The sequence below is a fragment of the Pongo pygmaeus genome, chromosome 10, assembly GCF_028885625.2.
Source record: "Pongo pygmaeus isolate AG05252 chromosome 10, NHGRI_mPonPyg2-v2.0_pri, whole genome shotgun sequence".
Taxonomy (NCBI): Eukaryota; Metazoa; Chordata; class Mammalia; order Primates; family Hominidae; genus Pongo; species Pongo pygmaeus.
The window spans coordinates 112,026,587-112,049,696 of NC_072383.2; the positions used below are offsets into that span (position 1 = coordinate 112,026,587).

At 48.6% G+C, this 23,110-nt stretch overlaps 1 protein-coding gene across 2 annotated transcripts in view; it reads left to right on the forward strand.

Annotated features, from left to right (window-relative positions):
• The first annotated feature begins 12,683 nt into the window (after positions 1–12,683).
• The window catches only part of PLBD2 (phospholipase B domain containing 2), a 32,366-nt gene continuing 21,939 nt past the window's right edge, over positions 12,684–23,110 (forward strand). Inside the window, exons 1-2 of one of the 2 annotated variants that reach the window (XM_054443782.2) lie at positions 12,684–13,018; positions 22,892–22,985. In XM_054443782.2, coding sequence (XP_054299757.1) covers positions 12,741–13,018; positions 22,892–22,985 — 372 coding nt within the window. In that variant the 5' untranslated portion in view covers positions 12,684–12,740. The remainder of the gene's footprint in view (positions 13,019–22,891; positions 22,986–23,110) is intronic. The other variant, XM_063646753.1, reaches the window with a different exon arrangement.

Sequence of the window (23,110 nt, forward strand, 5' to 3'; positions counted from 1 at the left end):
GAACTCCTGACTTCAGGTGATCCACCCGCCTCAGCCTCCCAAAGTGGTGGGATTACAGGTGTGAGCCACCTCGCCCGGCCTTTGAGTACTTTTCTATGGGTTCTTACCATTGTTGCCATTAACAAAATCATTAAATCAGTTTTGGGAAGACTCTGCACATTAGTCTCATTTTGGGGTCTCCTATATGTAGTGGATAAGAATTAAGTCTTTGGGGCTTGGTGTGGTGGCTCATGCCTGTAATCTCAGCGCTTTGGGAGGCCAAGGTGGGTGGATCACCTGAGGTCAGAAGTTCGAGACCAGCCTGGCCAATATGGTGAAACCCCGTCTCTACTAAAAATATAAAAATTAGCTGGGCATGGTGGCACACGCCTGTAGTCCCAGCTACTAGGAGGCTGAGGCAGGAGAATGGCTTGAACCCGGGAGGCGGAGGTTGCAGTGAGTGGAGATCGCACCACTGCACTCCAGCTTGGGCTACAGAGTGAGACTGTCTCAAAAAAAAAAAAGAATTAAGTCTTTGGATGAGCTCAACCCAGGTTCACTACTCACTTCAGTTTGACCTTGGGCAAGTCACATGTCATCTCCATCCATCTTTAAATGGGACTAGGGATTTCCTGGGTCTCTCGGGTTGTTGTGAAGATTAAATGAGGAAGTACACGTAAGGTCCTGGGACACATACATGCTCAATAGCTAGAGGTTAGATATTGTTCTCAGGGGTGGAACCTATGGGAACACAGATTGCTCAGTGGTCAGACACAGCACACCCTGGGTGACTGGTCACATATGAGGCACAGCAATGACCACAGAGGGTCATATGATCTGAACGAAGGGAGGGTCAAAGGCCATGCACTGGGGCAATGCTGTTACAGCAGTGGGACCCACTTAGCACTGAGTGGGTGGTGGCTGATGTGGGTCTGCATGTGATATGGTTTGGCTGTGACCCCACCCAAAATCTCATCTTGAATGGTAATCCCCATAATCCCCATATGTCAAGGGACAGACCAGGTGGAGGTGATTGAATCATGGGGGGTAGTTCCCCCATACTGTTCTCATGATAGTGAGTGAGTTCTTATGGGACCTGATGGTTTTGTGTTTGGTGGATCCTCCTGCATTCATTTCTCCTTCCTGCCGCCCTGTGAAGAGGTGCCTTCTGCCATGATTGTAAGTTTCCTGAGGCCTCCCCAGCCATGCTGAACTGCCAGTCAATTAAACCTCTTTTCTTTATAAATTACTCAGTCTCTGGCAGTTCTTTATAACAGTATGAAAATGGACTAATACAGGGTGCTTTCTGCCTGGGGAGCTCTATCGTCTCAGCCTGCCTGGTGGCCTTGGATGGTGGGGACCTCAAAAACTGGCTGGAAGTAGGGGGTGGCCCCTGGACAGGGGCTGGGGAAAGGAGGTAGACAGGCCAAGATACTGAGACGTGAAGTCTGCCCTTTGTCTGTGACTGCAAGCATGCTGAAGGTCTAAGGGGGTGGCACTAGGGGCCAGTGTGGAGAGGCTTTCATTTCTTCCAGGCTCAGAGAGGGAAGGTCACTTTCCTAAGGTCACACAGCCAGCAAATAACGGAGCTGGATTTAGAACTCAATTCTGTCTGACTCCACAACTCCATGCTCCTGCTGAAGTCAAAATAAAAATACAGCGTGACTCTCTAAATTGAGCGTTTTATTTGGGAAGCAAGAATTGCAACTTGGGGCATACACATAGATTGGGTGGTTTTCAGTATGTTTGAAGAACAAAGAGCAGGTTGGACGTTTTATAAATAGGAGAAAGGGGCTGGTCATGGTGGCTCATGCCTGTAATCTCAGTGCTATGGGAGGCCTAGGCAGGAGGATCATTTGAGCCCAGGAGTTTGAGACTAGCCTAATCAACACAGTGAGACCCCACTCTACCAAAAATAAAAATAAAAATTCGCCAGGCATTGTGATGCACACCAGTAGTCTCAGCTATTTGGGAGGCTGAAGCAGGAGGATCGCTTGTGTCCAGGAGGTTGAGGCTGCAGTAAGCTATGATCACACCACTGCAGTTCAACCTGGGCAACAGAGCAAGGCCCTGTCTCAAAAAAAAAAAAAAAAGGAGGGAAACATATTGTCTTGAAAAAAAGTTCATTGGCACTAGCAAAGTTTTGGGGAGCTGGAAGCTGTGATTGGTGAGTCACAGGGGTGGGTAAAGCTACTCTTAGAGCTGCAGCAGGGTGTTTCAGTAGCTATGAGATAAAACTGGTCTTAGGGTAACAACAGGCAGTTTCAGCAGCTGGGCTTCTGCAAAATTTAATTCTTGGAGCAGGTGCGATGTGCTCTGAGTGCCTTCTCTGCCTGAATATGACAAGAATGACTCACTTTGTATATAATCAACTGTCACACTCCTAACCATCACCCCACACTGCTGCCTGGTGAAAATGCTGATTGCCCTTGCTTCTGGCTGCTGATTTATTTTTTATTTGTAATTCTTTTTTTTTTTTTTTTTTTGGAGAAACACAGTCTCATCATCTTGCCCAGGCTGGTCCTGAACTCCTAGGCTCAAGTGATCCTCCCGCCTCAGCCTCCCAAAGTGCTGAGATTCCAGGCACAGAGCCATTGTGTCCAGCCTGTTTGGTAATTTTTTTTTTTTTTTTTTTTTTTTTTTTTTCCTGAGACAGAGTCTTTCTCTGTTGCTCAGGCTGGAATACAGTGGCACAATCTTGGCTCACTGCAACCTCCACTTCCCAGGTTCAAGCCATTCTCATGCCTCAGCCTCCTGAGTAGCTGGGATTACAGGTGCCTGCCACTACGCTTGGCTAATTTTGGTATTTTTAGTAGAGACAGGGTTTCACCATGTTGGCCAGGCTGGTCTCGAACTCCTGACCTCAAGTGATCCGCCTGCCTTGGCCTCTCAGAGAGCTGGGATTACAGGCGTGAGCCTCTGCAGCTGGCCAGAAAATAATTTAAGTTTTGATCATCAAATGTGGGAGCAATGCAGCTCTTGACCACCAGCACAGCTGAGGACCGCTGTGTGTCCCTTGTTTGGGGGACTCTGGCTCCTTTCACCCTCCAGGAGAGGCTGAGGAAAGAATGATTTCTGGGGAGCTTCTAGCAGTGCAGGGGTCACCAGGCCAGCTGGGTCGGCTGGGATTTGCCTCAGCAGTCCTCAGATCACAGCCTGTCCTCTGCCCAGCTGTGACTCCCCAGCGTCCCTGGCCATCTCCAGAGGCCTCCCCCTACTCCTTCAAGGCCGGGCCCCTCCCTCCCTCCTTCCCTTGCTCCCTCTGTTCCTGACCTCCAGGACACAGGCGCCTACCTAACCTTGCCCAACACTTGGCCCTGATCTTGTCCTGCCCCAGCTGCCAGTTATCAGACCTCAGAGGAGGGAACAACACCTCCCACCCCAAAACCCCAGCTCCCTGCGCTTCCCCAGCTTTCATTCGTGAGTGTGCAGGAGGGGATGGGGAGGGAAGGAATTATGTAAATACCGTGAAAGAAAATGATGCAGCTACAGCTAAGGCTTTCTAAAGTGGAGTTGGGAGACCGTGGGAGGATCGCACTCACACCTGCTGAAGGTCAAATCGCAGAGTGTGCCAATCGGTTTGGCTAACAACTGAAGTCAGAATCCACCACCTTCAACATCTCTTAGCTGGGAGTACCCTAATGAACTAACCAATCAGAATAGGCTTGCGATAGAAGATTTCCGCCCAGCCAATGAACTGCCTCCGAAAACAACTTTTTGTGGAAATCCCTTTTAAAAAACCTCTCCTGCCCTTGCCTTACCGGATGCTATTCAGGGTTGCCCTGAATAGTTCTATCTGATTCAGTGTACGCGAGTCGTAGTTCTTTGTTTCCTATATAAATGCTATTTCTTTTGACCTCCGTGTCAATCTCTTTTTTAGTTAACAGCATAGACCAGTTTTTGTTCTTTTTTTTTTTTTTGAGACAGAGTCTCACTCTGTTGCCCAGGCTGGAGTGCAATGGTGAGATCTTGGCTTCCTGCAACCTCCGCCTCCCAGGTTCAAGTGATTCTCCTGCCTCAGCCTCCTGAGTAGCTGGGATTACAGGCGCCATCATGCCCAGCTAATTTTTTGTATTTTTAGCAGAGACGGGGGTTTCGCCATGTTGACCAGGCTGGTCTTGAACTCCTGAACTCAAGTGATCCGCCTACCTTGGCCTCCCAAAGTGCTGGGATTACAACAGGCGTGAGCCACCACGCCCAGCCCCTAAAGATTCTTTAAAACTCCAGCTGAGGCCAGGCACGGTGGCTCATGCCTGTTGTAATCCCAGCACTTTGGGAGGCCAAGGCGGGCGGATCACTTGAGGTCAAGAGATGGAGATGATCCTGGCCAACATGGTGAAACCCCGTCTGTACTAAAAATACAAAAATTAACTGGGTGTGGTGGTGTGTGACTGTAGTCCCAGCTACTTGGGAGGCTGAGGCAGGAGAATCCCTTGAACCCAAGAGGTAGAGGTTGCAGTGAGCTGAGATCGTGCCACTGCACTCTAGCCTGGCAACAGAGCAAGACTCCGTCTCAAAACAAAACAAAACAAAAACCCAGCTGAGTGTTCAGGGCCCTGGCTGGTGCATGCCTTGTGTGGAGTAGCACACGTCATTTCCAATGTACTCAGCCTGCTGTTCTAACTCAGCACTTGTCCTTATCCGACATTGCATCGCAGCTTGTCTGTGTGCTTATTGTCTTTTTCCATCGTCAGAATGAAAACGCTCTGTTCATTCTACACATATTTAAGGAGCACCTACTGTGTGCCTGGTCCTGGTCTAGACACTGAGGACACAGCACTGAATAACATAGCCCTAAACCCCTGCCTCATGGAGTTTAGACTCAATTTTGGGGAAACAGAGAATAAAAAAATTAATAAGCCAAATAAGTAATGAGTTAGATGGTGTTAGATGCTATGGAGAGAATAAATTATGGCGGGTGGGGGGGTGGTAAGGTGTGCCACTTGGGAGCTAGGGGAGAAGACTGAATTTTAAATAGAGTGGTCAGGGCCAGGCTTGGTGGCTCATGCCGTAATCCCAGCACTTTGGGAGGCCATGGTGGGGAGATTGCTTGAGGCTAGGAGTTTGAGACCAGCCTGGGCAACATAGCAAGACCCTTTCTCTAAAAAAAAAAAAAAAATTTTTTTTAATTAGCTGGGTGTGGTGTGTGTGCTGTAGTCCCAGCTACTTGAAAGACTTTGGTGGGAGGATTGCTTGAGACCAAGAGGTCAAGGCTGCAGTGAGCTATGATCGAGACACTGCACCCCGACATGGGTGGCAGAGTGCGACCATATCTCTAAAATTATAATAATAATAATATTAATAGAGTGGTTAGGAAGGGCCTTCCAAAGAAGGTGACAGCAAGTGCAAAGGTCCTGCAATAGAACCGTGCTTGGGATGTTTTAAGAACATCAAGGAGGCCAGGGTGGATGGAACAGAGTAAGTGATGGGGAGATGATGGCAGATGAGTCAGAGAAAAGGAAGAGGAGGTCAGATCTGTAGGCTCCTGGGTTATGGTAAGGACTTTAGTTTTTAGAGATATGGGGAGCCATGGGAGGGTTTAGAGCAGCGGAGGTGCATTATCCAACTTGAGTCTAACATGATCCCTCTGGCTGTCATGATGAAAATTGATTTAGCATCCATGACAATTCTCAGCGGTATCAGTCATTACTATAATTGCAAAATGATTTTTCTTTCCTTTTCTTTCTTTCTTTTTTTTTTTTTTTGAGACGGGGTCTCACTCTGTCACCCAGGCTGGAATGCAATGGTGTGATCATAGCCTGCAGCCTCAAACTCCTGGGCTCAAGCGATCCTCCCACCTTAGCCTCCCCGGTAGCTGAGACTACAGGAACACATCACCACACCCAGCTAATTTTGAATTTTTTTGTAGAGACAGTCTCAAACTCCTGGCCCCAAGCAATCCTCCTGCCTCAGACTCCCCAAGTGCTGGGATTACAGGTATGAGGCACTGCACCTGGCTGCAAAATGATTTTTCTAACTCTATCATTATTTTATTTATTTATTTATTTATTTTTCGAAATGAGGTCTCACTATGTTCCCCAGGCTGGTACTATCACTATTTTGATATTGATAGTTGGCATTCTCCAGAAAGGAAGAACAGAGTCATCCTGGGGTCATTCTCTCCCTCCACCCCCTGGCCAATCATTTTCCTTTTACTTATTTATCCTCAGTTAGCACTCCTAGGTTTTTATTTAAGTCAGTGTTTCTAAATGCATTAGTGTTGTTATTTTTATGCTCAAACTGTCTCAATTTTAGCCAGTGGGAGCTTCTTCAAGCTGGTTGCTGGCCTTTCTGACATGTTCCCATCATTCTTTGAGCACCTCCTTGCTTTGGGGCAAAACAAGATGTTCCAGGCCCACTTTGCACTTTCTGTGACCCTGGAGTCAACCATTTCTCCTACAGCCCTGGATCCCTTGAGTGGAAACAAGGATCTGGGCATTGGATGCTTTCATTGTTTCTTTTTATATTCTCTTTTTTTTCTTCCTTCCCTCCCCTCCTCACCCCTCCTCTCCCTCTCTCTCTCCTTCCTTCCTTTTTCTTTCTTTTCTCTTTCTTTCTTTCCTTCTTTCTTTCTTTCTTTTTCTTTCTCTTTCTTTTCTTCCTTCCTTTTCTTTCTTTCTCTTTCTTCCTTCCTTCCCTTCTCTTCCCCTTCCTTCCTTCCTTCTTTCCTTCCTGCCTTTCTTTCTTTCTGCCTTTCTTTCTGTCTTTCCTCTCTTTCTTTCCTTTCTTTCTTTCCTCTCTTTCTTTCTCTCCCTCCCTCTCTCCCTCCCTCTCTCCCTCCCCTCCCCCTCCCTCCCTCCCTCACTCCCTTCCTTCCCTTCCTTCCTTCCTTTCCTTCCCTTCCTTCCCTTCCCTCCTTCCTTTCCTTCCCTTCCTTCCCTTCCCTTCCCTTCCCTCCTTCCTTTCCTTCCCTTCCTTCCCTTCCCTTCCCTTCCCTTTCCCTCCGTCCCTCCCTCCCTCCCTTCCTTCCTTCCTTCCCTCCTTTCTGTCTTTCTTTCTTTCCTCTCTTTCTTTCTGTCTTTCCTCTCTTTCTTTCTCTCCCTCCCTCTCTCCCTCCCCTCCCCTCCCTCTCTTCCTCCCCTCCCCTCCCCCCTCCCTCCCTCCCTCCCTCCCTTCCTTCTTTCCTTCCTTCCTTCCTCTCTTTCTTTCTCTTTCTTCTGAAACAGTGTCTTGCTCTGCTGCCCAGGGTGGAGTGCAGTGGCGCAACCATGGCTCACTGCAGACTTGAGCTCCCAGGCCCAGGTGATCCTCTTACTTCAGCCTTCTGAGAGGCTGAGACTACAGGTGCATGCCACAATCCTAGCTGATTTTTTTTTTTTTTTTTTTTTTGGTAGAGACGAGGTCTCACTATGTTGCCCAGATTGATCTCAAGTTACTGACCTCAAGTCATCCTCCTGCCTCAGCCTCCCAAAGTTCTGGGATTACAGGTGTGAGCCACTGCACCCGGCCTACACTCATTGTTTCTGGGGTGTCATTGCCCCTGGTGTCTCTCAGTGGACAGAGCCAGGAATGACATAGATATGTTTCCAGATTTTGACATATAAATATGAAAAGTCATGAGTTCCTACTGATACCTCCAATTCCAGCCTAATATCACAGTATTCTTCCTGGGCTTGTAGCTTTCCATGTTTGTATTTTTCTTTTCCTATGGTGATACACCTGGATCCCAAATCAGCACTATATTTATTAATTTCCTTAATCCTAAAATACAAGAGAATGGTTTCAAACTTGTTATACTACTGTGAAAAAAACAAACCTATGACATTAAATTTAAGATTCAGTCTGGGCATGGTGGCTCACACCTGTAATCCCAGAACATTGGGAGGCTGAGGCAGGCAGATCACTTGAGGTCAGGAGTTCAAGACCAGCCTGGCTAACGTAGTGAAACCTCGTCTCTACTAAAAATACAAAATTAGTGGTGGGCACCTGTAATCCCAGCTACTTGGAAGGCTGAGGCAGGAGAATTGCTTGAACTCAGGAGGCGGGGGTTGCAGTGAGCCGAGATCGCACCACTGCACTTCAGCCTGGGTGACAGAGCGAGACTCCATCTCAAAAAAAAAAAAAAAAAAAAGAATTTAAGATTCAGTTGTCCTTCCTTCCTCCCTCTCTCCCTCCTTCCTTCCCTTCTTCCCTCCCTCCCTCCCTCCACTCCTCCCTCCCTCCCTCTCTTCCTACCTTAGATTGAAAGTATGCAGTTGAAGAACTGTGTTAAAAAGTTACTTGGGGCCAGACGCAGTGGCTCACACTTGTAATCCCAGCTGAGATCAGTCTTAAAAAAAAAAAGGTAGTTGAGTTACTTCTCCCCAGACCCCCATCGCCTTTAGTGTGCTTATGTTTATTTAAATACAATCAGGATTATTTGTTTCTCTTTGTATTCATCTTTAGGGGTTTTCTCCATTCTATTGAGTTGAATGGATTTTTTTGTTTGTTTGTTTTCAGAGACAGGGTCTCACTATGTTGCCCAGGCTGGTCTTGAACTCCTGGGCTCAAGTGATCCTCTCACCTCAGACTCCCAAAGTGCTGAGATTACAGGTGTGAACTACTGTGCCCAGCCTCTTTGTTCTTTTTTTTTTTTTTTTTTTTTTGAGATGGAGTCTCACTCTGTCACCCAGGCTGGAGTGCAGTGGTGTGACCTCGGCTCACTGCAACTCCCGCCTCCTGGGTTCAAGCGATCCCCCTGCCTTAGCCTCCTGAGTAGCTGGGACTACAGGCGCCTGCCACGATGCCCGGCTAATTTTTGTATTTTTAGTAGAAACAGGGTTTCCTCATATTGGCCAGGCTGATCTTGAACTCCTGACCTTGCGATCCACCCGCCTCAGCCTCCCAAAGTGCTGTGATTACAGGCGTGAGCCACCAAGCCTGGCCTCATTCTTTTTTATAGCTGCATAGTATTCCATTTCCCAGCTGTTGTGTGGTTTATTTAATGAAGCTTCTATGTATGGGCTTGAGAGTGTTTCCAATAGTTTAAAATTACAAACAATGCTGCAATAAATAACCTTATGGATAAATACTTAGAGGTGGGATTGCTGGGTCAGAGGTAGATGCCCATGGTGTTTTGTTAGACATTACTGTTCCTGTCTTTTGCATACCCACTAGCAACGTGCATGTGCCTGTTTCTCCAGGCTCACCGACAGGGTATGTTGTCAAGCTTCTAAACTATTTTTTTTTAATCTCATAGAAAGAAATGATATCTCAGTGTAGTTTATTTAAAGTTTTTGTTTTTGAAAACATGTACTCTTTATTTAGTTTCTCCCAGTGATAACAACTTATGTAACCAGAGTATAAATATCAAAATCAGGAAATTGACTTTGATATGGAACTTTTTTTTTAACTTTTTAAAATTTTTTGAGACAGGGTCTAACTCTGTTACCTAGGCTGGAGTGCAGTGGTGCAATCTCAGCTCACTGCAACCTCTGCCTCCCAGATTCAAGCAATTCTCGTGCCTCAGCCTCCCGAGTAGCTGAGATTACAGGCGTGTGCCACCATGCCCAGCTAAATTTTTTTTGGATTTTTAGTAGAGATGGGGTTTCACCATCTTGCTCAGGCTGGTCTTGAACTCCTGAGCTCACGCGATCCTCCCACCATGGCCTCCCAAAGTGCAGGGATTACAGGCATAAGCCACCGAACCCGGCCTGATATGGTACTTTCAATTACAAATCCCAGCACTTTGGGAGGCCATGATGGGAGGATCGCTTGAGCCCGGAGTCTGAGACCAGCCAAGCAACAAAGTAAGACTCCATCTCTTCAAAAACTCAAAAAAATTAGCCAGGTGTGGTGGTGCATGCCTGTAGCCCAGCTACCTGGGAGACTTAGGTGAGAGAATCGCTTGAGCCTGAAAGATTGATGCTGCAGTGAGCTATGGTTGCACCACTGCATCCCAGCCTGGACGACAAAGTGAGACCCTGTCTCAAACCCAAGAAAACAAAAATCAAAAAACTAAATTACAGACCTTATTCAGATTTCAGCAGTCTTTACGTGCACTGTTTTTATTATATATTTCTTACTTCTTCTCCTTCTCCTTCTTCTGGATAGAGTCTCACTCTGTCGCCCAGGCTGGAATGCAGTGGCATGATCTCGGCTCACTGAAACCTCCACCTCCTGGGTCCAAGCGAATTTCCTGCCTCAGCCTCCCCAGTAGCTGGGACCACAGGCACATGCCACCACCCGGCTAATTATTTTGTATTTTTAGTAGAGATGGGGTTTCACAATGTTGGTCAGGCTGGTCTTGAACCCCTGACCTCACGTGATCTGCCTGCCTCGGCTTCCCAAAGTGCTGGGATTGCAGACATGAGCCACTGCACCTGGCCTCTTCTTTTTTGAATGGTTAAGTATAGAGTTTGTTTCCACCCGAAGCTTGAGGTTGGGCACTCAGGAGCATCGCTTCATGTTACCCTGAATGGTACATTCAGGGTATATGTTCTCTCACCATATATTTCTCTGAATGTTTATTTTCAGTGTAGCTTTAATTTGCATTTCTCCTATAGTGAATGAAGCAAGCATTTTTCATAAATATAATGGTCACTTCTACATCTTTGTTCACGAATTATTTGCTGATGCTTTTTGCCCATGTTTTCTGTCTGGTTTTCACATTTTCCTTCTCAAACCTTTTCTTTCTTTCTTTCTTTCTTCCTTCCTTCCTTACTTTCCTTCCTTCCCTTCCCTTCCCCTCCCTCCCTTCCTTCCTTCCTTTCCTTCCTTCCCTTCCCTTTCCCTCCCTCCCTCCCTTCCTTCCTTTTCTCCCTCTCTCTCTCTCTCTTTCCATTTTGACAACGACTTGCTCTGTTGCCCAAGCTGTAGTGCAACTCACTGTAGCCTCGACTTTCCAGGCTCAAGCAATCCTCCCTCCTCAGCCTCCCAGTAGCTGGGACTGAGGCAGAAATTAAAATAATAATAATAATAAGTACTACATGTATTCACTCCAAGAGAAGTAAGAGCTAAGGCGCAGAATGTGGCAAGGCAAGGGTTAAAAAAGAACAAGTTTTCCTCTGCTTAGCAGCTCACTTCAAGGACAGTTATAAGATAACGCTGTCCGAAAAGCCAAGGCCAGAGGAATGGGCTCCAGACACCGCCCTCCACCCCACCGCCCGCCTCCAGAGCAAGGTTGAAGGAAAAAAAAGAAAGACAAATTCTTTTATTGCTATTCCTTTCCTTGGTCTCTTAAGCATGACTATGTTTTACAAACCTCTCTATTTAGCCAGTTCTTGTTTTTCTTTTGATGCAGCTACAAGGCCACCAGCTATGCAAGGCCACAAGTTATGCACTATATGATTAACTACTTTTGTTTTACTTTTGTAAGCCCGCTTTTAAAAACCCCACAATATCTTTGTTCTAGGCTCAGCTTTTTGGATGTGAATCCACTGAGCCAGTGCGTACCTTGAAATAAACATCCTTCTGTTCTCTCATATTGGTCTCTCCGTTCCTCACTTTCCCACAACAGGACTATAGGTGTGCACCACCAAGCTCAGCTAATTTTTGTATTTTATAGCGACAGAGTCTTGCCAGGTTTTCTAGGCTGGTCTCAAACTCCTGGGCTCAAGCATCCCCCCCACCTTGGCCACCCAAAGTGCTGTGATTACAGGCGTGAACCACTCACCTGGCCTTCCCTCTCAAATGTTAAGAGTTCCTGATATATTAGATGATATATGTTGAGAGAGAGATATATATATATGTATATATATGATATATGCTGCAAATAGTTTCTCCTGGTCTGTCAGATGTCTTTTGACTTTGCTTATTGAGTTTTTTGACATGAAAAAGTTAAAAAATTTATAGTCAAATGCATTAATCTTTCATCGCATCTAGGTTTTTTTTTTTCTTTTGAGACAAGGTCTCATTCTGGTTGCTCAGGCTGGAGTGCAGTGGTGCAATCTCGACTCTCTGCAGCCTCGACCTTCCGGGCTCAGGTGATTTTCCTACCTCAGTCTCCCGAGTAGCTGGGACTATAGGCGCGCCTCACTGCGCCCGGCTACTTTTTTGTATTTTTAGTAGAGACGGGGGTTTCACTATGTTGCCCAGGCTGGTCTTGAACTCCTGAACTCGAGCAATCTGCCCACCTTGGCCTCCCAGAGTGTTGGGATTACAGGCGTGAGCCACTGTGCCCGACGGCATCTAGGTTTTGAGTAGTAGTTAGACAGCTTTTTCCCACACACATGTAAAAAGGGTACTTGAGGGACAATAGGAAAAGTTGAAATAAAGACTCTGCATTAGATAACTGTTTTAAATAAATGGCAAATACCATTAAATAAATCTGGCCGGGCGCGGTGGCACACCCCTGTAATCCCAGCACTTTGGGAGGCTGAGGCAGGCGGATCACCTGAGGTCAGGAGTTCAAGACCAGTCTGGCCAACATGGCGAAACCCAGTCTGTACCGAAAATACATAAATCAGCTGGGCGTGGTGGTGCGCGCCTGTAATCCCACCTACTCAGGAGGATGAGGCAGGAGAATCGCTTGAACCCGGGAGGCGGAGGTTGCAATGAGCCGAGATCGCGTCACTGCACTCCAGTCTGGGCGACATATGGAGGTTTTGTCTTGTCTCAAAAAAAAAAGAAAAAGCTTGGGGAAGTGTGCTAAACTGGGTTTGCGTAGGTGGAAGGGGCGGCCGGCCTCTTCAAGGTGGGTCCCGCCCCGTAGGCCTCCCCTCGCCCCGGCCCCTCCCACGCTGGAAAGGCTTGGCCCAAGCCCGGCCCCGCCCGCCCTCGGCCCCGCCCAGGGCGGAGCGCAGTCACGTGACCCGGGCTGCGGCGCGCAGCATTACGCGGTCATGGTGGGCCAGATGTACGGCTCCTCCGGCAGCCACCTGGCCCGGGCGCTGGCGCTGGCCCTGGTGCTGGCCCTGCTGGTCGGGCCGTTCCTGAGCGGCCTGGCGGGGGCGATCCCAGCGCCGGGGGGCCGCTGGGCGCGCGATGGGCCAGTCACTCCAGCCTCCCGCAGCCGCTCGGTGCTCCTGGACGCCTCGGCGGGCCAGCTGCTTCTGGTGGACGGACGCCACCCTGACGCCGTGGCCTGGGCCAACCTCACCAACGCCATCCGCGAGACTGGGTAAGGGTTGGCTTGTCCCCACGCGGGGCCATCGGGGGAGGGGCGTGCGTGGGCGCCGGACCTCGCCTGTTCCCGGGACCGGCCTCTTGCCGGGTGGGAGCGCCCGTTTCTCTGGGGGTCAGCTACTCCCGAGGCTGCAGCACCGCCCTGTGGGCCAAGTCCCCTGTTTGGGAGCGGGCTACTGCGGCATCCCTCACCTCATGGGGCTAGTCCCTTGCCTTCAGCCAGTGGTGACAGTACTTCTGTCCCCAAGAAGCCAGTTCCCTACCACCGAGGCCGCAGTGCCTGCATCTGGATCAGGTCCATGGCTGGTGGGTAAATTCTGTCCTCACGGGGACCTGCTCCCTTCCCTAGACTTTGCCTCCTCACCCCATGGAGGCCAGCCCCCTGTCCCCAGGCCTGAGGGGTGATGATAACTCAGCAGGAGACTAACTCTTACCTGCTTGGCTGTGGCTTGCTCGTGGGTGCCAGCCCCCTGCCTCCCTTCCAGTGCCAGGTCAGCAGGACTGAACCTGGGTTCCAGGCTAGTCCAAAAGCATAGGGTCCCTAAAGTCACATAGACCCATTTAGTATCCTGCTAGGGCTCTGCTCCTCCCTTGTCTTCTGTGTCCTGGTCCAAGGGGAAGTCCTTGGCTGGATGCTGTGTTTGGCAGCCATGCTCACCATCTTTATTGCTGGGACCCAGGCTGTCATTCTGTTGTGTGACTCTCACCTAACTCCTCCGCCTGTCTGGGCTCCCGTTTCCCCATCTGTGGCCCAGATTTTGAGGATGTGCTCTAGTTGGGTGGTCATGTGCTGCAAGTTCTGTACAAGGGCTTGTGCCCATTCATTTATTCATTACCCTGATGGTTGGCCTTAGGGACACAGCTGAGCAGCTGTCTTTACACAGTGGGAGACACAGACAGCGATAGAAGAGAAATCAGTCAGTGGGAGTGGGAAGGATCAGCTTCAAAGACTTGTCAGCAGGGCCCAGACGCTGGATCAGACTGTGCTGGGGGATCTTAGGGAACCCGGGGTGCATCTGTCATATCCTAGTGCCCAGATGATGCTAGGGAACCCTAGCACTAGGATGTGCCCAGGATGTGGTCTGTGCTCAGACCACAGTGCCCCTTCCAGCAGAAAGGGCCTCCTCCCACTTTAGCCCCTATCCATTTTGCTGGCATGCATTGACTTCTGCAGGTGTTAGGGAGACACAGGATGCCGAGGACACCCCCGTTCTGGTGGCACTTGGGGAGTACATCAAATAGATGTGAGATTTGGGGGAGATATTTACGCAGACACAGGGGTGCTGGTTGGGGTCAATCTGGGAAGGCTCCCAGAGAGAGGAGGCCACAGAGTGAGCTGGCATCTGTGGAGGGAACTGAAGCTTTGTGGCTGGCCTCGGGGGCCGCTGGGACTCTCAGATCTGGTGACCCATTCTTTGCTGACTCACTCATGTTTTTGGCCCTGCATAGCAGAATCAAGAGGGCATGACAGAACTGTTCAGGGGAGGAGAGGCAGGAGCGAGGCCCAGCATGGGGAGGGGGCTTTGGCCTCTGGAGGCCCCTCCTGGGCTGTGTTGTTCTTGACTATGGTAAACATGGAAGTGGAGAGAAGGCTTCCTTGATTGTGCTGGATGGAAAGTTCTTCCAGGCTCAGCCCCTCTGCTGTGTGACCTTGGGCAAATCCCTTCACCTCTCTGAGCATGTTCCCTCATCTCAAGGTAGGGCCAAAAGGGTCATGGAAATTCACTTGGGTCACAGAAAGCACTGTTTATTTATTTTTATTTGTATTTTATTTTTTGAGACATAGTTTCACTCTGTTGCCCAGCTGGAGTGCAGGGGCACGATATTGGCTCACTGCAACCTCCCCACCCTGGGTTCAAGCAATTCTCGTGTCTCAGCCTCCCAAGTAGCTGGAATTACAGGTGTGTGCCACCACGCCTGGCTAATTTTTGTATTATTAGTAGAGATGGGGTTTCACCATGTTGGCCAGGCTGATCTCAAACTCGTGACCTCAGGTGATCTGCCCATCTCGGCCTTTCTGGCTTGTTTTCGGCACCCTCACTCATCCCCTCCTCTTACGCTCACATGCCCCTTTCCCTTTGAGTTTGCCAGCACTTGAGGCTCTGATGCAGGGAAAACTGTACAGCGAGCCCCATTTTACAGGCAGGAAACTGAGGTCCTCAGAGACAGCTGCTTGAGGACTCCAGGTCAGATGAAAGAAAGCCATAGGGGGTGTCCTGGCTCCTGATGAGCAGAATCTCTGATCTGTGGGGGACTCTGTGTCTTATTTCGGAGGGTGGGGGACAGGGATTTGATGCCTCTGTTCACTCAGAATTGGGATCCCTCCTCCTTCCTGGTGAAATCCCCAGATTTTGCCAATGGGGATCCTGGGATTATCAGGATAAATTCTCCCTACACCATAATCCTTTGTCTTTTTTATTTTTTAAAAAAGGTTTTTTGGTTTTTTTTTTTTTTGAGACAGGGTCTCACTGTGTTGTCCAGGCTCGAGTGCAGTGGTATGATCATGGCTCACTGCAGCCTTGAGCTCCCAGGCTCAAGAAATCCTCCCACCTCGGCCTCCAAAGTAGCTGGGACTACAGATACGCACCCCCATGCCTGGCTAATTAAAAAAATTTTTTTTTTTGTAGAAACAGGGGTCTTGTCATGTTGCCCAGGCTGGTCTTGAACTCCTGGGCTCAAGTGATCCTCTCACCTTAGCATCCCCAAATGTTGGGATTACAGATGTGAGCCACTGTGCTCGGTACCTTGTTTCAGTTGTGCCATATCTGACTTTGGGCCAACACCCCTACACAGCCTGGAAACATTTATGATTTGGTGCTTGGAGATCAGAGATGTCCAAGGGGCAGAGCCTGCCTCAGTCTAGCTCTGGCCTTGGTCCTGGGGAAGCTGTATCCTCCAACCTTACTTTGTCTTCCTTCCCTGATCTGATCCCACTGACCAGCACCTTATCGACAAGTTTGCTTAAAGTAAATCACCATCCCATTGAGAGAGGAAGTGAATCAAAATTAGAGGGAATTAACAAATTTAGTAAACGGGGAAGCATCCCAAATCCACCAACCAACAGGCAAAAACAGCCCAGTAAAATGGATAAATAAGGCCCAGCTGTTTCTTTGAACAATCACAAGAGATGAATCTATACCATCAAGAATGAGAAAGGAGGCCAGGTGCTGTGGCTGACACCCGTAATCCCAACGTTTTGGGAGACCGAGGCAGGAGGATGGCAAGAGCCAGGATTTAGAGACCAGCTTGGGCAATGTGGTGAAACCCTGTCTCTGCAAAAAAATTAAAAAATTAGCTGGGTGTGGTGGTGCATGCCTGTGGTCCCAGCTACTCGTTTGAGTCTGGGAAGTCGAGGCTGCAGTCAGCTGTGATTGTGCCACTGCACTCCAGCCTGGGCAACAGAGTGAGACCCTGTCTCAAAAAAAAAAAAAAAAAAAAAAAAGGCTGAGATAGGAGTGATAGACACAGATACGGGGGGCATCCCACATAATGGAGAGCATCCAAGGCCATACTAGACTGCAGAAGTGGGGTGCTGATATTTGTGAGATGTTTGTGGCCCCCTGCTCATATCAGTGGTCCGACTTTTTCAAATGTGGCCTCTTTCAAGAGGCACCTTGATTAGACTCTTGAGTCATCTTAGAGACATTAGCTGCCCCTGGCATGAAATTGCAGTGTGGCCCATAGATTTTCCAGGAAAAAAAAAAAAAGATTGAGGAAACAGACCTACTGCTGCCAACTTTTAATTTTTGCCAAGCAAGTGCATTAAAACAAAGGAAAGCAATATTTGTCAACCCCTGTCAGCGTTTATCTCATAAAAGATTGGCAATTTTAGAGCAAACAAGCAGAAAGGACATACTCTCTGAATAAGGAATAATCTTCTTTTGATTTATTTTTTTTTGAGATAGAGTCTGCTCTGTTACCCAGGCTGGAGCGTAGTGGCATGATCTTGGCTCATTGCAACCTCCGTCTCCTGGATTCAAGTGATCTTCCTGCCTCAGCCTCCCTGGTAGCTGGGATTACAGGTGTGCGCCACTATACCGAGCTAATTTTTTTTTTTTTTTTTTGTAATTTTAATAGAGACGGGGTTTCACCATGTTGGCCAGGCTGGTCTTGAACTCCTGACCTCAGGTGATCTGCCCACCTCAGCCTCCCAAAGTGCTGGGATTACAGGTGTGAGCTATTGTGCCTGGCCGAAGAGTAGTCTTTAATAAGCACATCTAGTTATAGACACACTCTAAAGTGTTTTTCCGGCCGGGCGCGGTGGCTTGTGCCTGTAATGCCAGCACTTTGGGAGGCCGAGGCAGGAGGATTGCTTGAGCCCAGGAGTTTGAGACCAGCCTGGGCAACCTGGTGAGACCCTATCTCTGCAAAAAATATAAAAAATTAGCTGGGCATGGTGGTGCATGCCTGTAGTTCCAGCTACTCAGAAGCTGAGACAGGAGGATTGCTTGAGTCCAGGTGAGGCTACAGTGAGCTGTGATCACTCCACTGCACTCCAGCCTGGGTGACAGAGTGAGACCCTATCTCAAACAAAACAAAACAAAAGAAAACAAAACAAATTTCTAGCAGTTTAGAAAGAGGGGATGGGATATGGGAAGTAAAAGCCTCCCCCTACCATTCTTCCTAGATATAACATTTTTAGCTTTTTTTTTTTTTTTTTTTTTGAGGTGGAGTCTCGCCGTGTCACCCAGGCTGGAGTCAGTGGCGTGATTTCGGGTCACTGCAAGCTCTGCCTCCCAGGTTCACGCCATTCTCCTGCCTCAGCCTCCCGAGTAGCTGGGACTACAGGTGCCCGCCCCCACGCCCGGCTAATTTTTTGTATTTTTAGTAGAGACGGGGTTTCACCGTGTTAGCCAAGATGGTCTCGATCTCCTGACCTCGTGATCCGCCCGCCTCAGCCTCCCAGGGTGTTGGGATTACAGGCATGAGCCACTGCGCCCAGACTTTTAGCTCTTTCTTCCAGAATTTTCTATGCATAAAGAGGCCTAAACCTTCTTGCATACATATAAATGTAGAGGCATATGTGGTGTGTGATGTATTTACACATGGGCTTAGCTTGTGCCTACCATTTGGACTTCTCGACTTTTTTTTGAACTTCATCTCTGACCTCTTTGCTCATTAGCACATGCAGTCCGCTATGGCATGTGTGATTATTGTATCAGGCCCCTAATGATGGGCGTGTCGGGAAGTTCCATCTTTTCTGGCTTTGGAGAAAAGTCCTGCTGTGAAGAAGGGCCCTTATGCCCATCCCTGCAGGGCTGTATGAGCATCCAGCCAGGGAATGGGTTCCTAACCACTGCTTATCTCCGGGGCCTCAGTGCTGAGGCCTTGGCTGAGCCCACCCTTGCTAGAAGGGGCAGCTCTCACCAGGTGTGCCCTGGAGGAGGCCACTGGCCGCTCAGTTACTACTGGGGCTCACAGCTGCACAGCTGTTTTGGTTTTACACGGTTTGTCCGAGGTCTCCTTTGATCCACTGCCAGCTTTTATCACGAGGGGATCTGCATATTGGGCCCTGTTATAATCTTCCTCCCATCATCACACTTGCCGGGGTCTCCTCAAACTCCTACCCCTTCAGATTCTTTTTTTTTTTTTAATGAGACAGCATCTTACTCTATTGTCTGGACTGGAGTACAGTGATGTGATCATAGCTCACTGCAGCCTGGGCTCAAGTGATCCTCCCATCTTAGCCCCAGCCTCCTGTGACTATAGGCAAGCACCACCACACCTGGTTAATTTATTTTTTATTTTTTGTAGAGATGGGGGTCTCACTTTGTTGTCCAGGCTGGTCTCTTACTCCTGCCCTCAAGCGATCCTCCCACCTCGGCCTCCCAAAGCACTGGGATTAGAGGCATGAGCCACTTCACCATCTCCTCGCAGATTCTTGATGAGACAAATACTTAGTGAGTGTATAATGTGTGTTCTCTCCTGGCACGTGCCACAGCAGTCCTCTGAAGGGGGAGTCAGTCTGCCCATTTTACAGATGAGAAAACCAAGACCCCGAGAGGTAGAGCAGTTTGCCCAAAGATACACAACCAATAAGGGATCTACCCAGGGATTCAGATCAGACCAAGTCGGAGGGACCCACAAGCCCAAACTCTTTGTCTTCCATTCTCCTTGAAATTTAAAAATCTAATTTTTTCTCTTGTTTTTTTCTGTCCTTATCTGTGTTGCTATGTGAATAATTAGCCCGAAGTTCATGGCTGTCATCTGTATTTGATAAGAACTATACCTCCTTGCCCCCAACACTCCGCCACAAACCTGAGTTGAATTAGAGGCGCAGAGCATTCACTCAAGAATGTTAGTCTCAGCTCTGCTGCTCACCTGCTGTGTGACCTTGGGCAAATCACTTCATCTAACTGTATTATGTGGGAGCCTCGGTTCCCCACATCTGTAAAATGGGGAGAATAAAACCCATGTCATACGGTTGTTGGAAGAATTTTTTTTTTTTTTGACAGAGTCTCACTCTGTCACCCCCGCTGGAGTATAGTGGCACAATCTTAGCTTACTGTAACCTCCTGGGTTCAAGTGATTCATGCCTCAGCCACCAGAGTAGCTGGGACTACAGGCACGCACCACCACACCTAGCTAATTTTTGTAGTTTTAGTAGAGACGAGGTTTCACCGTGTTAGCCAGGCTGGTCTCAAACTCCTGACCTCAAGTGATCGCCCTCCTTGGTTTCCCAAAGTGCTGGGATTACAGGCATGAGCCACCGAGCCCTGGCCATTTTTGGAAGAATTTAGAGTTACATAAAAATGTGAATACTTACCACAGTTTCTGGGGCTATTGTAATTCCCTGTATCAAGGCCCCACTAAAGATCCCCACAGCCCCACCCTGCTGGCCCCAAAGTACTTTGCTTAGGAACATTCAGAACTCAGGCTTCCTCCTTTTACTTTCTCTCTTCTCCTCACCTGGCAAACTCCTATGTAAACTTCAAAACCCAGAACAGCTGTCACCTCTTCTGTGATGCCTTCACAGATTATAGTCAGATTATTGTAGCAGCAGCAGTATACCTCCTCGGGACAACCCCTTGACACTTTATTCGTTTTTCCGTCATAACGGTTACCCTGTTAGGTCCTTATCTGTTTTCATGCCGTTCCCCTCTGCTGCCACTAGCTTTTTGAGGGCCAGATGAACATCATTCATCCTTAGACACCCTCAAGGTCTGGCACCCAGTAGGCACTCAAAAAGGCTTGCTTACTGAAGGTATCAGATGTGGGCATTTTTGAGTCTTTCCCTCTCCAGAGTCTTCTTCAGGGCTGAGCTATTGCTGTCTTGGAAGTGTTCGATGGCTTTTTAGCCAACTTCCCACGAGACAGCCCTGGCCAAGCCTGCCTCTCCCTGTCTTGTAGCCTCTTCAAGGTCTCTTTAGTGTCTTCCTGTTGCCCTCATTTTCTTAATAGAATTTGCCTTTAAAAATGCTCCTCCCCACTAGTTATAGAAATGACATGAGTGAATATTTTTGTGTCCTTGGAGCAAAAATGGTATCTAGGACCATGAAGGAAAAGATTGATCTGGCCACACAAAAATGAAAACATCTATATGGCAAGAACAAATGCAAAAACCAATTAAAACATAAACATATTTTCTTTTATTATTATTTTAGAGACAGGGTCATGCCCTGTCATCCAGGCTGGAGTACAGTGGTGTGATCATAACTTACTGCAGCCTCAAATTCTTGGGCTCAAGTGATCTTCCTGCCTCAACCTCTTGAGTAGCTGGGACTACAGGCACACCCCACTGCACCTGTAACTTTTAAATTATTTCGTGTAGACAGTCTTGCTTTGTTTCCCAGGCTGGTCTTGAACTCCTGGCCTCAAGTGATGCTCCTGCCTTAGCATCCTAAGGTGCTGGGATTATAGGCATCAGCCACTGCACCTGGCCCCTCCCCACTCCCCTCCTTCCCTCCCTCCCCTTCCCCTCCCCTTCTTTTTTCTTTTTCTAGACAGAGTCATGCTCTGTCACCCAGGCTGGCGTGCAGTGGTGCCATTTTGCTCATTGCAACCTCCGCCTCCCAGGTTCAAGTGATTCTCCTGCCTCAGGCTCCTGAGTAGCTGGGACTACAAGAGTGCACCACCACACCCAGCTAATTATTCTATTTTTAGTAGACATGGGGATTTCACCATGTTGGCCAGGCTGGTCTCGAATTTCTCCTATTCTCGGCCATCCAAAGTGCTGAGATTACAGGCGTGAGCCACTGTGCTCGGCCCCATATTTTCAATATTAGTAATAAGCAGAGGGCTAATGTGTATACAGGGAATTTCACCAACCAATAAGAAAAGATTTTAACCCAATAGAGAAAAATGGGTAAAGGACATGAAACAGAGAACTATAAATGACCAATAAAAATAAGAAAATATATGTAACTTAACTAATTTAAAAATTGCAAGCGTGTTGGAACTTTTGCAGCTATCACCTTGGTGAAGATGAAAAAGTTTGCTAGTAATCATTTTAGTGAGGGAGTGGGCAACAGAAGTTTGCTCATTGTAGAGACTCAGTCTGTGACCTGCTGTGGTTCCAGGACTGGCAGTGTTGGCATTACCTGGAGGCTACTTAGAAGTGCAGAGGCCGGGCGTGGTGGCTCATGCCTGTAATCCCATCACTTTGGGAGGCTGAGGCGGGTAGATCACTTGACGTCAGGAGTTCGAGACCAGCCTGGCCAACATGGTGAAACCCCGTCTCTACAAAAAATACAAAAATTAGCTGGGTGTGGTGGCACATGCCTGTAATCCCAGCTACTCCGGAGGCTGAGGCAGGAGAATCACTTGAACCTGGGAGACAGAGGTTGCAGTGAGCTGAGATCATGCCAGTGCCCCCCAGCCTGGGAAACAGCCAGACTCTGTCTCAGGGGAAAAAAAAAAAAAGAAATAGAATCTCAGACCCCATCGCAGAACTGATCAGAACCTGCCTTCTAACCAGGCCTTCAGGTAACCTGCATATACATCAGAGGCTGAGAAGTGCTCCTTCAGAGGAGTGGGAGCCAGCCTGCCTGGAAGTGAGTCCTGCCCCTGCCGACTCTGTGACGTTTCACATGTATCCGCTAGTACTGGGCAGCAGTGCTGTGTGATAAACCAGCCCCAATCCAGCGGCTTAAACCAACAACATTGATCCTCATGGATCTGTGGGGCCACTGGGGCCGCTCTACTTCATGCTGCAGCTCTACAGACCTGGTGTACTTGTGTGGCTCTCATATCCCTGGGACCAGTGGGCTGGCCGGGGCTTGTTCTTCCCATGGTAATGGCAGAGGCACAAAGGGGCAAGTGAGGCTTCCTGAAGGCTAATCTTATAACCAGCATGCTGTCACTTCCACCCATATCCCATTGGCCAGAGCAGGTCACGTGACACAACCAAGCCCAAGTGAAGGCGCAGGGAAGGATACTTGGCCATTGGTGGAGGACTGGCAAAGGGCATGGACATGGAGGTGGGGATGGCATGTGACATAAGTCTGTGTTTTAATTTCCTCCTCTTCTGCAAGAGGGACAAGATTGGGACGTGCCCACCTTGTAGGATTATAGGGGACTCAATGAGTTAATAGACATGAAAGTGACTAGAACATGGCGTGGCACAGAGCTAACATCTCAATGGATGTTGTTAGCTGGCGTTATTGTGGGTGAGGGCATATAGATAGGTCCTGCATTTTTGGGGGAGGCTCTTTGTCAATATCTACAAAAATTAAAAATACGTATGCCGTTTGAGCCAGTAGTTCCTCTTGGAGGGATTTAATCCAGCAAGCTCACAAAGATGGACAGACAGACATTCACATGTGCATCTACTGACCACTGTGTCGTTTTCATAGTTTAAGCCTGGAGATGCCGTGTGTCTAGCTGGGGGCCTCTGCTGCTGACTGAGTGTCCCCTCCTTCTCCTCCAGGTGGGCCTTTCTGGAGCTGGGCACAAGTGACCAATACAATGACAGCTTACAGGCCTATGCAGCCGGCGTGGTGGAGGCTGCTGTGTCGGAGGAGGTAAGGGCCAAGGTGGGGACATGGGGCTCCCACCCCGCCCCACCCCCACCAGCATGTTCCCCAGCATGCTTTTGAGACATGTGCAGGGTAGGATCCCCACTCCTGCCACAGCCCTTCATCTATTT